Here is a 14956-nt window from a genome sequence, read left to right as displayed (position 1 = left end):
CTATTACAATGAATAATTAAACTATCTATCTATCTATCTATCTACTATTTACAACGAATACGTATTGATTGTTATAGTTATATATAAATAGTTAATTAATAATGAATAAAAAACAAAGGTGCTCTCATGAACTTGCTTGCTTTCAAATTACCCAATTATTATTTTTTTAATTCTTTTTTATTTTTTTTTTATCCTCTCTTAGTGACATCAATCGAATCACAGAAACAAACTCACTAAATTAGTTCTAAAGAGAAACGACAAAGTTGGGAATATTCGAGAAACTCTGACCTTTATCTTATTTCTGTTTCTACAACCAACCGACCGACTGACCGATTTATTTAAATCTAGTTGAAAATTGCATTGTACCTACCCCTTCCTTTATGACTAGCAAATGACTCACATGACAGGTGTTCTTTGATATGATAAATAATTAATTTAATAATTGTTTACTGGGGAAGTTATTATTATTATTATTATTGAAAAAATACAAAGTTTAAAGAAATTACAATTTATTAAAGGTTAATTAATTAGCTAATGATTATTATTATTTTGATTAATTTGTTTTGTTTTAATAACAACGGTATTGGTAAAATCATCAACGAGTTCATCTAGACCGGCAACATCTTCTTCATTTACATCTTCTTCATCCTCATCTTCATCTTCGTCTTCCTCGTCATCTTCATCTTCACCACCAGAAATAGAGTAATCTGTAACTTCATCTTCGTCTTCATCTAGAACTAGAGCAGGACTGAGAACTTCGACATCAACATCATCATACATTTCAAACTCTTCGTCTGATGCATCAGAAAGGTCGTACTCTTCAATGTTCTCACCCATCATACTCAAGATACTGTGGAAGAGATGTCTCGATTCATGGGGGATAAGTGCTTGTTGAAGTGATCTAAGTGAATCCTTAAAGATTGATTTGTAGGCGTTTTCAGATGGTGTCAATGATGACGACGATGAGCTGGGAACATCACCTGCCTTTGCGATATAATGTAATCCTTCCAATGCAACCTTTGTAATGTCGTCTGCCAATTTTGATCCTGCTACCAGTGCAGGGATTGATCCAATTTCAACCAAATATTTAATCTGCTCAGCTGATGATCCACAACATGCATTACTACAAATAAAAAGTAAAGAATATTGTTGTTAATATAAATATCTTTATCTTTATCTTTTATATTTATCTATCTATCTATCTATCTAAATTTACCTAATTGCCCAAATAGCTTCCTTTTTAACTGCAGCAGTATCAGTTAATAAATGTTCGACGACAGTTGGGAGGATACCAGAGTCTATGACTTGTTGAATTTGAGCTCTGTTGCCAGAGGTGATGTTGGAGATGCACCAACAAACCTCCTTTCGAATCTCTGCTTTGGGGTTGGCGAGCAACTTGGCCAACACTGCCAATGCTCCGTGATTCAACACGGTCTGTGTCTGGATATCGTCACCGGTCAAGAAATTGCCGAGTGTACGTAGGGCAGGACTGACCAATGGACGCTCAGCCTTGGTGAGAATGCCAATCAAAACACCTACAACATTGCAATCCAACACCTTTTGCATTCTTTCATTTGTAGTATCTGATACATACGAAATACACCACAACACATCACACAATGCATCTTGATCTTGTAAATATAATAATCTTGCTATTGTTGGTAACGCTAATTCTGCCTAAAAATTAAATCAAATTAATATTCAATATTCAATATACAATAAATATATCTATATATATATCTATATATTTCTATTGATCTTATCTTTAGTTTACATACATAGTGAGAATCAGATAAAGGTTTACCTCTGAATAGATTGGATAATGCCCAACATGCATTTCTGAGGATATTGGTGTTTCGTGAATGTTTCTCAAAGATTCCAAGGAGAGCTGGTAAGACGTCTTGTTCAAGTACGAGGTTACGTAGGGCAACACTGTCACCTGCAATGTTACCAAGACCCCAGATACTTTGATCGACAATACGTGGGTGGGGACTCGACAAGAGCGAGGCTAGAGTAGGGATGATGTTGAGATTGACAACACTGTATGTATTTTGTTGACTGCCCGATGCAATGTTGGTCAATGCCCATGCAGCCTCTTCTTGGATGACTGGGTCATCAAAGTGAAGCAGTTGAATCAGTCTTGGTACAAACCCATATTTGATAACATAGTCTATGGGTGGGTTCTTCTCAATCGACAATGCCTTTCTAACTGATGACACTGATTCTCTAAGTACATTTATATCTGTTGAATCGATTTGATGGATTAATTGAGGTATCTTTAAATCCTAAAGATTAGAAAAGTAAAGTAGATTATATATATCAACCAAAATAGTAAGTAAATACTCACTCACTCTCTATCTCTCTATTCATCATATATTTGACTAGTCAACATACTAATGTATCTACAGGGGAATCTACGTCGGAATGAGCCATTGTAACTCTCGTCTATCTATCTATCTATCTATCTGTATATGTCAATGAATAAAGGAGAACTAAGCTGAGGTCATGACTTGTGGTCTGTTGATTTTTTAATAATATTAATAAAAAACAAGATTCCACGAAACTAGATTCATTCTTCTCAGATGAATCAGAAAATATGTTAATATCATTATTATTATTGTGGTTTCTATTTCAAGTATTGATTATCACTACTTACTCTTACATGTACAAATATATCAATTATACTACTATTAATTGGGAGAAGATCAAGTACAACTTTGTTCAAAAATGACAACATCTTTTCAACATTCAACAACACATGATCGTCAAGTCCTACTCTCAGTTGAATCGATTTCTATTGTAGTTACATTTGCTGAATATCTAGATGCGTTGTTCAAAGCAAGTCTTGACTCACCATTATACTTTTCACTACGATCAAATGGCAACACTAGAATATCTTGTCAAGAGGATTCATCGATGGAATGTATACAAAGACGAGCCGATCAAGTCATACTACATATCTCTTATAGTGCTTGCAATTTAAAGTATAATGCTTCAAATGATGATAATGGTGATGATGATGATGATGATCTCGTATGTATTGTCGTTGATATAAATTGACAGTCTTTCAGTCAATCAATTTTAATCACAAGTGAAGTGATACTCATACTTGTTGTTTATTTATAGATATACGATAAAGATAAATGTTGTAGACCTTCACAAGCATTACATTATTTACTTTTGATTAAATCACCTGATGGTACTGATAATGACATGTGTCTGCTACCTTATCTATCACATGAAACAAAGAAACATATTCATGAACTCTTGCTCAATCATATTAAACAATTAAAACAAGTAGAATATACAAATTACGAAATGGAATTAATTCAATTAATTATATCAAACCAATGTATGTTTATATAAATATTATTAAAAAATATAAATAATGATGATAGCATTATTGATTACATTGATAGACTAACATCTTATAATAATAATCATAACAACAGATAATAATGATAAAGATATTTATTTATTTATTATTCAGACATTTAATTGGTTCAATGTTTGGTTTAATGAAATGTTGGATAATGGTTGGGCCATCTATGCGCAATACCCAATGATTCAAATAATGATGATTGGTATTTTAAAATTGAATGATCATCATTATTATGACGCACACATTAGCGACAAATATTTGGATGTTATATATGATACTTTGGATACTGTATTTCGTGTCTATGAACATCGTAAAATATTTTGGGCCGATTTTACATCTGATCCTATTTATATTTTCTTGTTATTGCTCAAACAATATAGTTTTCAAGATCAAAGAGGTAAAGATTTAAAAAGGAGGATTTCGGAGAAAATATTCAGTGGACTTTCGGATGACAAAGGGTCCATATGGAATAGTCAGATTGGGTGTGACTTTTTCAAGGATTATATTACAAAGGTATTCTTGGATGCTCACAATGACCATTATTTCATACCACAACAACCTAGTGACTATATGGATGCAAAAGACTGGGAAAAGGATATTTACACTAGGGTTGATGTAAAAGAACAAATTCGATCATTTTCAGCATACCATCACCCAAAAATATTACTTGTTCTATTTGAACATTTCAACCGATGTTTAGCACAAACATGGAAAGATAAATTAATAGTTCTCAAATTATTAAATATGTTTGATTACATTAATATGGATTATAAAGAAGGAGAGGAATGTAAATGGAAAACATATTTTAGTATTGATTTTCTCAAAACGTATGAATATAATGTAAATCAATCAATCAATATCGTATACCAATCATATTTCTAACAAACCATTATTATTTTTTTAAAAATATAGAGTTATATCAGAAACATTAAAAGAGGATAATCTACTTGTTCAATGTGAATTATTGGAATTTATTAACCAATTCTATGATATGCCTTACTATTGTTGGAATATTGTCGATAGTATAAGGTTTCGAGATATCATCCAAGAAGCTTTTAATCACATCATCAACAAATCTTCAGATTCATCATCACCACATCCTCGTTTATTATACTTTCTCATCAAGGCTTTGAAACCTAAATATTGTAGTAGACCTGGACCCCAGCTTATACGGATCATTCCCACCGGTCCTTTTTGGCAAGAATACATTGTCAACATCACTTTAAAGTCGGTTCAATCAAATCAAAAGGTTGTTATTGTTGATGGAATAAACTTATTTTTATACGATGATAATCCTCAATTTATAGTAAGTATATCACATAACATTGAATCGATATTTCAAAAACTTCATAGACATCTCCCTATTTTCATTTATTAATCATCAATACAATATTCTATTCTATTTTAGAGTTTAAAAGCATTATCAACAACAACCTATGCATTATTGGATCGTTTTCAAATTGACGATGACATTTTATCTGGGGTGATTCGCTTTTTTAATCATACTCTTGGAAAACTTGGATTCAAAGAGATCAATCAATTAATTCAACGAATATTATTTTCACAACAACAACAACAATATCAACCAGATCAAATCGATAGATTTGTGAGAATATATCTTGTTGGATGGATAGTAAACTCAACAACAAATAACTTTTCAATTTATTTACCAACGGTCATGAAAAGAATACTTGGTCAACCAATCGATAGATATAATTATTGGATTGACAGTCTCTTCAACTTGTTTGAAAAATCACAACAATTAGCAAATCGATATGTTCAACATTTCATAGCACCGACTATCCAATCACACACAACGTCAGTTGATATCAACCATAAATTAAAGACTGCAAGATTATTGAGCCTCCTATTCACAAGACGAAAAGGAATAGATCACTTGGAACTCTTCCAACATCTACTCGATATTTTTACTGCGCCAGAATTTAATTACTCTTTACGTAGTCTTCTCAGAACTTACTTGGTTGTCATTACGGAAATGATTCAACAAATAATAGATACAAGAGGAGAAGGAAATATTACAAGCGATCAAATATTACAAATAATCGATTTGATTGTACGAGCACAACAACTCATTTACTCGCTTGGATATTACTTTTCAGAGGTTGGTGATTTGATAAAGTTATTAGTTTCAATGGGCGACAATCAATGTAACACCATTGCAATGATATCATCCAATGTGATTGATGTGGCTGTCGATTGGATCAATCAAACCGAGGAATTAGAGAACAAGGCATTGCCTCCAATAGTCGAGTTGGTCGTTGATTTCTATGATCAAGCCAAGCTTCCACAAATCATTACAATATCACCAACAGAGAAGAAGATATCATCATCTGAATGGATTGATAGATTGATATTACCTTATGAAAAGAGGAAAAAAAACAAATACCTCAAAGAAATAATTGCTAAATTAAAACAATTAAAAGAGAAAATAATAATAAATTAGATTAGATATTTTTTTAAATTTTGGAAAAGAATATTATACTCTAACAACCAACTAGATTATATTATTCTTATGAAAGACTAATACAACTTTGTTTAAAATGATAACATCATCTTCATCCTCTTCAGATTCATCATCGAATAAAGTACTCTCGCTTGAATCGATTTCAATTGTAGTTACATTTGCTGAATATCTAGATGCGTTGTTCAAAGCCAGTCTTGGCTCTCCATTATTCTTTTCACTACGATCAAATGTCAACACTAGACTATCTTGTCAAGACTCTTCATCAATGGAATGTATACGACAACGAGCCGATCAAGTCATACTACATATCTTTTATAATGCTTGCAATTTAAAGGATAATGAAAAAGATAATGGTGATCTTGTATGTATTGTTGTTGCTTAGATTGAAGTTGGTGTAGCGATACTCGAGTATCATACTAATACAACTTGGTTATTTATTTATAGATATACAATCAAGATAAATGCATTAGACCTGCACAAGCATTACATTATTTACTTTTGATCAAATCACCTGATGGTACTGATAATGATAAGTGTCTGCTACCTTATCTATCATATGAAACAAAAAAACATATTCATGAACTCTTGCTCAATCATATTAAACAATTAAAGGAGTTTGTTCAAAACGATATGGAATTAATTCAATTAATGTTATTCAATCAATGTATGTTTATATAAATATAAATTGATAAGACAAGACTGACTAATTAACCTCACATCACTCAATAACAATAGATAATAATGATGAAGATATTTATTTATTTATTATTCAAACATTTAATTGGTTTAATACTTTGTTTAGCAAAGAAAAGTTGGTTAAACTTTGGAGCAAAAATCAACAAGAGCATTATGGCTCAATCATTACATACATTTTATACGGTATCTTGAAAATGAATCATTATGATGCGCACATTAGAGAAAAATATTTGGATGTTATATACGATACTTTGGATACTGTATATCGTGCCTATAGCCATTCATATAGAGATATACCAAAAAGTATTTGTGATAATTATGTCCATATGTTTTTATTGGTGCTCAAACAATATGGTTTTCAAGATCAAAGAGGTAAACAACTAAAAAGGAGTATTTCAGGTGCTGTATTTGATTTATTTTCGAAAACAGACTGGAATGGTCAGATTGCATGTGACTTTTTCAAAGAGTATATTACAACATTATTCTTGGATGCTTACAAAGACGACTATTTCATACCACAAAAACCCAATGACTATATGAATGTGGAAGAGTGGAAAATATATTATCAAACCAGAACTCAACAAAGACTATTAATTGCCTCTCGTATTCGATTTTTTTCAGCAAACCGTCACCAAAATATATTATCTATTCTATTTGAACATTTCAGCCAATGTCTAACACAAACATGGAAGGATAAATTAATAGTGATCAAATTATTAAATATGTTTGATCCTTCCAATATGCCCGATCAAAAAGGACAGGAATGTAAATGGAGTAGATATTTTAGTATTGATTTTCTAAAAAAGTATGATTATAAAAAAAATATATATACATCAATCTATATTTCTAACAAACCATTATTATTATTATTATTATTTTAAAATATATATAGAGTTATATCAGAAACATTAAAAGAGGATAATATACTTGTTCAATGTGAATTGGTTGAATTTATTCGAAGATTTTGTGATATCCCTTACTATCGTAAAATGTTTGTCGATAGTATAGAGTTTAGAGATCTTATCAAAGAAGCTTTTAATAACATTATCGACCAAGCTTCACCATCACCACATCCTCGGTTATTAATGTTTCTCATTGTGGTTTGTGACACTGAAGCCCGTGGTTCCAATTTTTTGGCAAAACAGATTAAACAAATCTTTGAAGCTGAACCTCTTTGGCAAGAATATATTATTAAACTCGTTTTAAAGTCCATTGAATCAGATCAGGAGGTTTTAATCACTGATGCTCTAGGCTTTCTTTTAAGAGACCCCAATTTTGAATCAAGATTTTCAGTATGTATACAAAAATACGATCCCTTCCCATTTCTATTTATTAATTATAAATATTCTATTCTTTTTTATTTTTTTAGAGTTTAAAACAATTATCAAGAGCAGTCATTGGATTATTGGATAGTTATCAAGATGACGATGTAATTTTAGAGCATGTCATTATGTTTTTTAATAGTATCCATAAACTTGGATTCAAAGAGACCAATCAATTAATTCAAAGAATATTGTTTTCAAAACAATTTGAACCAGATCAAATCAATCAATTTGTAGATGAAAATCTTATTGTATGGATGGGTAAAAGGGCAAATAACTTTTCAATTTATTTACCAACGGTCATGAAAATAATGCTTGACCAACCAACAATCGATTTTAAATGGGTATCCTCCATTTTTAAACGATCTCATCAAGAAACAAATCGATATGTTAAACATTTTGTCACACCCATTATCCAACTGTACACCAACACACATATCAAATTTGGCAAGGTTCAAATTAGTATTGCAGAATTATTGAAACTCCTATTCACAAGAACAGTGGAATACAAAGGAATACACCACCAAGAATCTACTCGACTATTTCAACAAATACTCGATACTTTTACTGCACCAGCTCCCTCTGATCAATCTCTGTCTGAATTTCAATTAAAAGAGTATCTCACAACCCATTTGACTGTGGTCACTGAAATCGTCGAACAAATAATAGATCAAGGAGGAAACATTACAACCGATCAAATAGTACAAATCATCGATTTGATTGTACAAGCTCAACAACTCATTTATTCTCGTAGCGATAAATATCAACAGTATGAGTGTCACTATCCACAAATTGCCGATTTGATAGCAACACTTGTCGAAATGAACGACGATCAATATAACACCATTGAAATGATATCATCACGTGTGATTGACAAGACTGTCGATTGGATCAATCAAAACAAGGAACTATCAAATCACCCAGGATCACCTTTTTTGGTAGAGTTGGTCTTGGATTTCTATGATTATTCCAAGATTATACCACCAACCATTAACAAGGTATCATATTCTGAATGGATCGATCAATTGATATTGTCATTTGAAACGACCAAACTCAAATATTATTATTGTATCCCTAGAATCATAGACAAATTAAAAAGATTAAATGGAATTTATAAAAAGAATTAAATAAAAAGAATTAAATAGAAATAAATAATTACCAATTATTTATTTATTCTTCATCGCTACTATTATTCATTTGCTCCAATTCATTTTCTTCATCTTCATCTTCTTCTTCGTCTTGACCAAATACCATTCCTTCTTCTTGTACCAATTTTTCATAAGCTTCTAGTGGCCATTCAACATCCATCTTTTCAATGACAACTTCGTTGAGTTTGGCAGTGAGTGATTTAAGTTTCTTTTTGCTGGCGTATTGTAACCAAACACAATAATCGTCAATATATAATCTGTTGAGATAGTACTTGTAGTCATGTCCCTCCAAACATTTACGAATATGTAACAAACATTTCAAGATGCAACGTTTGCCCAATTTAAATATAGTTCTAGTGTCTTCCAATACACGACTAGCAAGTTTCCAACTACGGAACAATGGGAATGTAATACTACGTCTAAAACTAGCAACAATCACCGATTTCAAAGTAGAAAAGGTTTCCATACATGACAAGGTAGATGATACCTTGCAAATGTTCCAAGCACTTTCAATAGTATCTTCTCCATATGTAGATCTAACATTATAACAATATGAAAATACAATATCAATTAATCCTAATAATAATTGTTTTTCATTTTTTACATTATCTAAAACAAAAAGAGTATTAATAATTAAATAATTAAATAATTTTAATAATACAATAAATTATATTATATTATAATTGAATTATAACATACATTCTTTGTTTGGTAAATTTTTCATAATATCTCTTTCTTCATCAGTAAATGTAATTACCTTGTTTGAAGATGATGAAGGTTCAATAGTTTGAGAACTGGTAGTAAAAGTTGATGAAATGACAACCTTTTTAGATAATGCCGAATTAATTTGATTTACAATATCTGTTGGGATGGTATCACTATTCATTTCAGTTTCATTAACCAATTCATCAAAATCCTCTAAATTGGATGGATTTAATTCTTTAATATCTTGATTTGTTGATGATGATTCAACCTTTGGAGTTTCAATTGGTTGAATTGGTTCGCTATTATTATTATTATTATTTTTATCCAACTTTGATTTTAATTTTTGTTCCATTGCAGTTTCCCAAAATGCTTTATAATGTAATAATTCATCAATATATTCTGGGAATATATAATTTTCCCTAAATTTAATTAAATCAATAAAATAAATAAATAGATTAATAATTTTTTTGTTTGTATCTTTGATTTGTTTTGATTTCTCACATACATATATCTATCTTCATCAAATTTCAAATTTTCAAAACCAATTCTAACAGCAGTTCTCTCTTCCTTTGATATTTCATCGATCATTGGAATATCGATAATCTCTTCAACCTCTCCTTGAAGATCATTAAAGAATGCTACAAAATTATTATCAAATCCATAATGTGGTTGATTCTTTATATCATCCAACTATCAATTTAAACAAAAGAATAAAATAATCGAAATATAAATAAATAATCAAACTTTTAATAATAATAATAATTTTTATAATAACTTACAGAATATTGTTGATTATTTGGTAAAGTTTGTTCAAATTCCCATTCTTCATCTTCACTTTCACTTTCTTCTTCTTCTTCTTCTTCTTCATCTTCATCTCCTTCCAAGTTTTGTTCATCAGGGTTGGTTGATGAATTAGTTTCAACTTGAATACCAGCAACGGTTGGTGTCTTTTTCTTCTTGTCCAATAGTTTTGTAATCATATCCAAATCGTCAAACACTTGTCCGTTGACAGCCTTTGGTAGATAGAATGTGAATTGTTGAGTGTCAATGTTGTACGAAGCACGTTCTTTACCATTCTCTACGAGTGAATGAGCAAATGTAAGACGCAAAAAGTAAGGTTTACAATAAAACTTAAACTCGGTGCCCATGATATAAAAGTCTGCTTCCTTTGCTTTTATATAAGGTGTTCGAGCAATCACAATGATAAACTCTTCATTTTGTTCTATTGAAAATCTTGGTACTATCATTATGATAAAACTATATAAACTAAATAAAAAAAGATAATAATAATAAACAAGAAACAACTCACGGTGAGATGTGAATGAACCACCAACCAACTTTCGTTCGTTTAATTTACAATTTTATTTAAATTTTATTTTTTTGAATAATAACAGGTAAATCTTCTACTAGGCCATTCTTTTGATTGTTGATGATGGAGTTAATATTTCTTGTGCCATCATTCTTTTATGTAATGTACTACCCAATGTCTTGTTTCTTGATTCTACCAATGCTTGATTACGATGTCTACCAACCACTCCATATCTAATTATAACATACATCATTTTGTTCAAGTATTGCTTTGTTGCACCTCTGGATCCATTTGAATAATATTTGGGTTGTTTTAGTATTCCTCTTTTATAAATCCTGATAAATGCATCTCTTACCTCTTTTGCTGTTTTATTTTGTAATGGTTCTGCATCTGTCAATCTACTTGCTAACTCTATTCCAAAAGATTCTTTTCTTTCATTTCATTGGTAAGATCAATGATCTTTTTCTTTGTTTCTTTGTCCAATTCTTGTTGATTCTTGAGTACAGACTCTCTAAAGTTGGCATCCTGTATTGATTTGATCATGGTAACTTCATTTGGATTTGATCAAGCCAATACAGGGCTGCTTTCTTTAGAGAGTTGTTGTTGTTGTTTCCTCTCATCCTCTAATACTTCTAACTTTCTAATCAACTTTTTATCATTCTTTTTTGATCTAATGTAAACTCTACTCCATGTTGTATGTGTCGTCTCCTTTTATCTTTTTTTAATCTTACAATATAATTATATTAAAATTTCATTATCATTTTATTCTTTATAATATCTGATTCTTTAATACTATTTAAAGGTTGTTTTATCTCTTTCTCTTCAACTTCATCAATTCATAACAGTGAAAAAAATTGTAGAGCGAAGATAACCATTTAAATTTTTTTAACTACCAACTTCACTAAAATGTCTATTAATAATAATAGTAATATCAGTAGTAAAGAAGAGTTATTCAGCAAGATCTTTGGATCATTAACACTTCGAAGAGGCATATTCAATCATGTTAAAGATCTCACTACTGAAATGGTCAGACCCTATTTCGAGTGGGACGGCCGACCAAGACATTGTTGTGTGTTCAGTTGGAAACAACTACAGACAAAGATCATACTACTATCAAAGTATGGTTATTTTGAAAGTGTTAAAAAACTACTGTTAAAAAAGGCAAAGACTACCAAAGCAGATTGTATCAAAGAAATTATAAATTGTGCTGCAAACAAGGGAGATATTGACATGTTGGAGTTTTGTTTGCAACAAGTAAATGAGTTGGTAAAGATAAATAACAAGTTGAAGGCATACTCTTTCTTTGATAGAGTTACGGCAAATACAGCTTTAAAAGGACAGTTTAAGGCACTCAAACATGTGATTGACAATCTCAACCGATTTCATATGGATGTGTACCTCAGCCCATTTTTCACTTCTAGTCTTGCACTCGCTCTTGCTTTTACGTCAAGTTATCTACCAATGAATCTTGATATGGTGAAATATATATGCAATGTTGGAAAAGATACCTTTGCCACCAAAGACTACGCATTGGGCGCCTCTCATGCCGCTCAGGTTGGAAACATTGAAATCATCAAATATCTCAAGACTATTTCAAGTGATATTCATTTGTATTTGTCATCTATACTTCAAAACGCAATGGACAACAAACAGTTGGAAGTACTAAAGTACCTCGACTCTGTCGATCCAATCAGTCAACATTCCAAAGATCTCTATATTGACGTCACAGGTCCTCTATGTAATGGATTTTATGACATAGTGGTATTTATCAACGAACATATATCTCCAATCAAAGTCCTCCGTTCTCATAAAGTCTGCGGGCTTTCTATTGACCTGGCTGCAAAATCAGGTAGTCTTGAAACAGTAGAATATTTAAACAGAGTAGACCCGGAATCGTGCAGTGAAAAGGCAATGACAGAGGCGGCTCTTAAAGGAGACATTGAAATTGTAAAGTTCCTTCATCAACACAGAACAGAAGGATGTAGTGGCGGTACTGTTTTACAAGCTGCTCTTAAAGGACATAAAGAAGTGGTCGACTTTCTCTATCACAACAGGACTGAACCCATTGGAGAATTCGTTGAGCATATGCTTATTAGAAGTCAGGGTTCAACAATAGCATTCTATGGCAGTCAAATGCACTCTCTTTTAATTAATAATCGTACAGAACTAAATTAATCATCGATCGACTACTTGTCAATAAATAAATTATACTCAAACATGAAATTTCAACCTATTTTGGCAACATGTAATAATCATAACAAAACACAGCTAAAGATAATTACTATAGTAATTTACTATACTATACTATGTCAATTATCTCTTAGCAATGTCGTAGTTTGTTCTTAGAATCGCATCAACCTTTATTCCTTATGTTTGGTGTGCTCTATTTTCCCTCCTTTTTTTTTGTTTTCAAACTTGATTAATTGTATAGGTGTCATAATTAATCTCTTGCATTATCATTCCTCCAACATGTTTAGTAGATACAGTTTCAGTGGTAGTAGTGATTATAATGACACATTGATAAACAACAACAATAGTAATAATAATAATAATACCAAAGTTGGAGGAGATGTATTTCAAGACAATTCCTCCTCATCGATTGACAATGCTTCAGCATCGACATCATCGATTCAAGAATCAATATCAAGATTTAATTTAACATTTATATCATCTGAACAACAAAAACAACAACATAATAAGATTGATGTATCTTATGCTACACCTTTACTCTCTTCATATTATATTAAATGTAAATGGAATAATAATGGTTCATTTGATATATTATTGACTGACACTAAATCAATTTGGAATGGTCATAGTATGTAGAGTTAACAATTTAAACAACAATAATTAATGTTTGAACCTAACTTTTGTATTTGATATTTAGTATCAATTAATTATATTGAGAATATATTGAAACCTGATGGAATGAAGACTGATCACTATGTATCATTAATTAAAAAGGCTCTTATTACTCAAGATCAAAGTGGCACACAATTTACTTATCGTTTGAGACAATCAAATTCTAAACCAAATAATTTAGAGGTAAGATATAATAATAACAAAGAATAGATTGGATAGATATCTATATGGTATATTAACATTATATTTGTTTAGTTTACAATTAATATTAAATTAGATAATAGTGAATTATCATTAAAGAGTAGTTTGATATTATCAAAAGTGACAAATCATTCAACTGCCAACCTGGAAGATTACTTTAATTGGTTGATTGGAAAGGTGGACTCGTTGAGTGACCACAACCTACAATTAAACAAACAAAATGATTCACTTCAAACCCAGTTCAACGAATCTATAGATATCATTAAACAACTAACCAGTGAGAAACAATCAATGGAATTGGATTTATTTGGAAAGTTTGTCATTATATTGAACGAAAAGAAACATAAAATTAAAGAATTGACAAATCAATTAAAACAACAACAAAGAGAAATGAATTCACTTCAAACAAAATTAAAAAGTGTTCAATCATTATCACCAAAAAAACAATCTGGTAAATTGATGGTATTGTCTCAATCACCTCCGTCATCTCCATCAAGTCAACAACAAGATTCTTCTTCTTCTTTATCCATTTCACCAAAGAGTAAACAACAACAACAATACCAACAAAATACACCAGTTAAAAGAAAAAATCAACAACAACAACATTATTCAATGACACAAAATTCAATGCCATCACTTGATTTATTGACAAGTGATGATAATTATCTTGTAAATAGTAGTACCAACAATAACAACAATAATAATAATAGTAATAGTAGTTTTAAAGCTCCATCTGGAGGTTCCAATTATGTTGTTAGAAAAAGATTTAAACCGACCTCTAATTCTACCTCTTTCAATCCCACACCTTCATTATCACCTATCAAGAACAAATTTAATAATTCCCAA

The 14956-nt window shown here is 30.7% G+C and overlaps 6 protein-coding genes across 6 annotated transcripts; 4 read left to right on the top strand and 2 right to left on the bottom strand.

Annotated features, from left to right (window-relative positions):
* Positions 1–531: 531 nt before the first annotated feature.
* DFA_05135 (uncharacterized protein) lies at positions 532–2433 on the bottom strand (the record flags this gene model as incomplete). The annotated part of the gene is made up of 4 exons (XM_004360799.1): positions 532–1123; positions 1217–1677; positions 1779–2285; positions 2395–2433. 4 exons carry the CDS (start codon positions 2431–2433, stop codon positions 532–534), a joined length of 1599 nt encoding a protein of 532 aa, XP_004360856.1.
* A 294-nt stretch (positions 2434–2727) lies between these two features.
* DFA_05134 (uncharacterized protein) lies at positions 2728–5846 on the top strand (the record flags this gene model as incomplete). The annotated part of the gene is made up of 6 exons (XM_004360798.1): positions 2728–3033; positions 3127–3352; positions 3453–4169; positions 4192–4222; positions 4295–4688; positions 4791–5846. The coding sequence occupies 6 exons, from the start codon at positions 2728–2730 to the stop codon at positions 5844–5846; spliced, it is 2730 nt and encodes a 909-aa protein (XP_004360855.1).
* A 97-nt stretch (positions 5847–5943) lies between these two features.
* On the top strand, positions 5944–9002 carry DFA_05133 (uncharacterized protein; the record flags this gene model as incomplete). Its single annotated transcript, XM_004360797.1, has 6 exons — positions 5944–6228; positions 6312–6531; positions 6603–7368; positions 7456–7855; positions 7933–8883; positions 8964–9002. The coding sequence occupies 6 exons, from the start codon at positions 5944–5946 to the stop codon at positions 9000–9002; spliced, it is 2661 nt and encodes an 886-aa protein (XP_004360854.1).
* Positions 9003–9055: 53 nt separating this feature from the next.
* Positions 9056–11300, bottom strand: DFA_05132 (uncharacterized protein; the record flags this gene model as incomplete). The annotated part of the gene is made up of 5 exons (XM_004360796.1): positions 9056–9642; positions 9733–10157; positions 10244–10428; positions 10518–11004; positions 11146–11300. 5 exons carry the CDS (start codon positions 11298–11300, stop codon positions 9056–9058), a joined length of 1839 nt encoding a protein of 612 aa, XP_004360853.1.
* A 653-nt stretch (positions 11301–11953) lies between these two features.
* On the top strand, positions 11954–13222 carry DFA_05131 (uncharacterized protein; the record flags this gene model as incomplete). The annotated part of the gene is made up of 1 exon (XM_004360795.1): positions 11954–13222. The coding sequence occupies one exon, from the start codon at positions 11954–11956 to the stop codon at positions 13220–13222; it is 1269 nt and encodes a 422-aa protein (XP_004360852.1).
* Positions 13223–13516: 294 nt separating this feature from the next.
* xrcc4 (putative DNA repair protein XRCC4) lies at positions 13517–14946 on the top strand (the record flags this gene model as incomplete). Its single annotated transcript, XM_004360794.1, has 4 exons — positions 13517–13865; positions 13935–14092; positions 14165–14825; positions 14936–14946. The coding sequence occupies 4 exons, from the start codon at positions 13517–13519 to the stop codon at positions 14944–14946; spliced, it is 1179 nt and encodes a 392-aa protein (XP_004360851.1).
* Between the last annotated feature and the right edge of the window lie 10 nt (positions 14947–14956).

This window comes from Cavenderia fasciculata (genome assembly GCF_000203815.1).
Source record: "Cavenderia fasciculata unplaced genomic scaffold Scf_Dfasci-G-o-80e12.f1-5, whole genome shotgun sequence".
Classification (NCBI taxonomy): Eukaryota; Evosea; class Eumycetozoa; order Acytosteliales; family Cavenderiaceae; genus Cavenderia; species Cavenderia fasciculata.
This window is presented reverse-complemented; position numbering and strand designations above follow the sequence as displayed.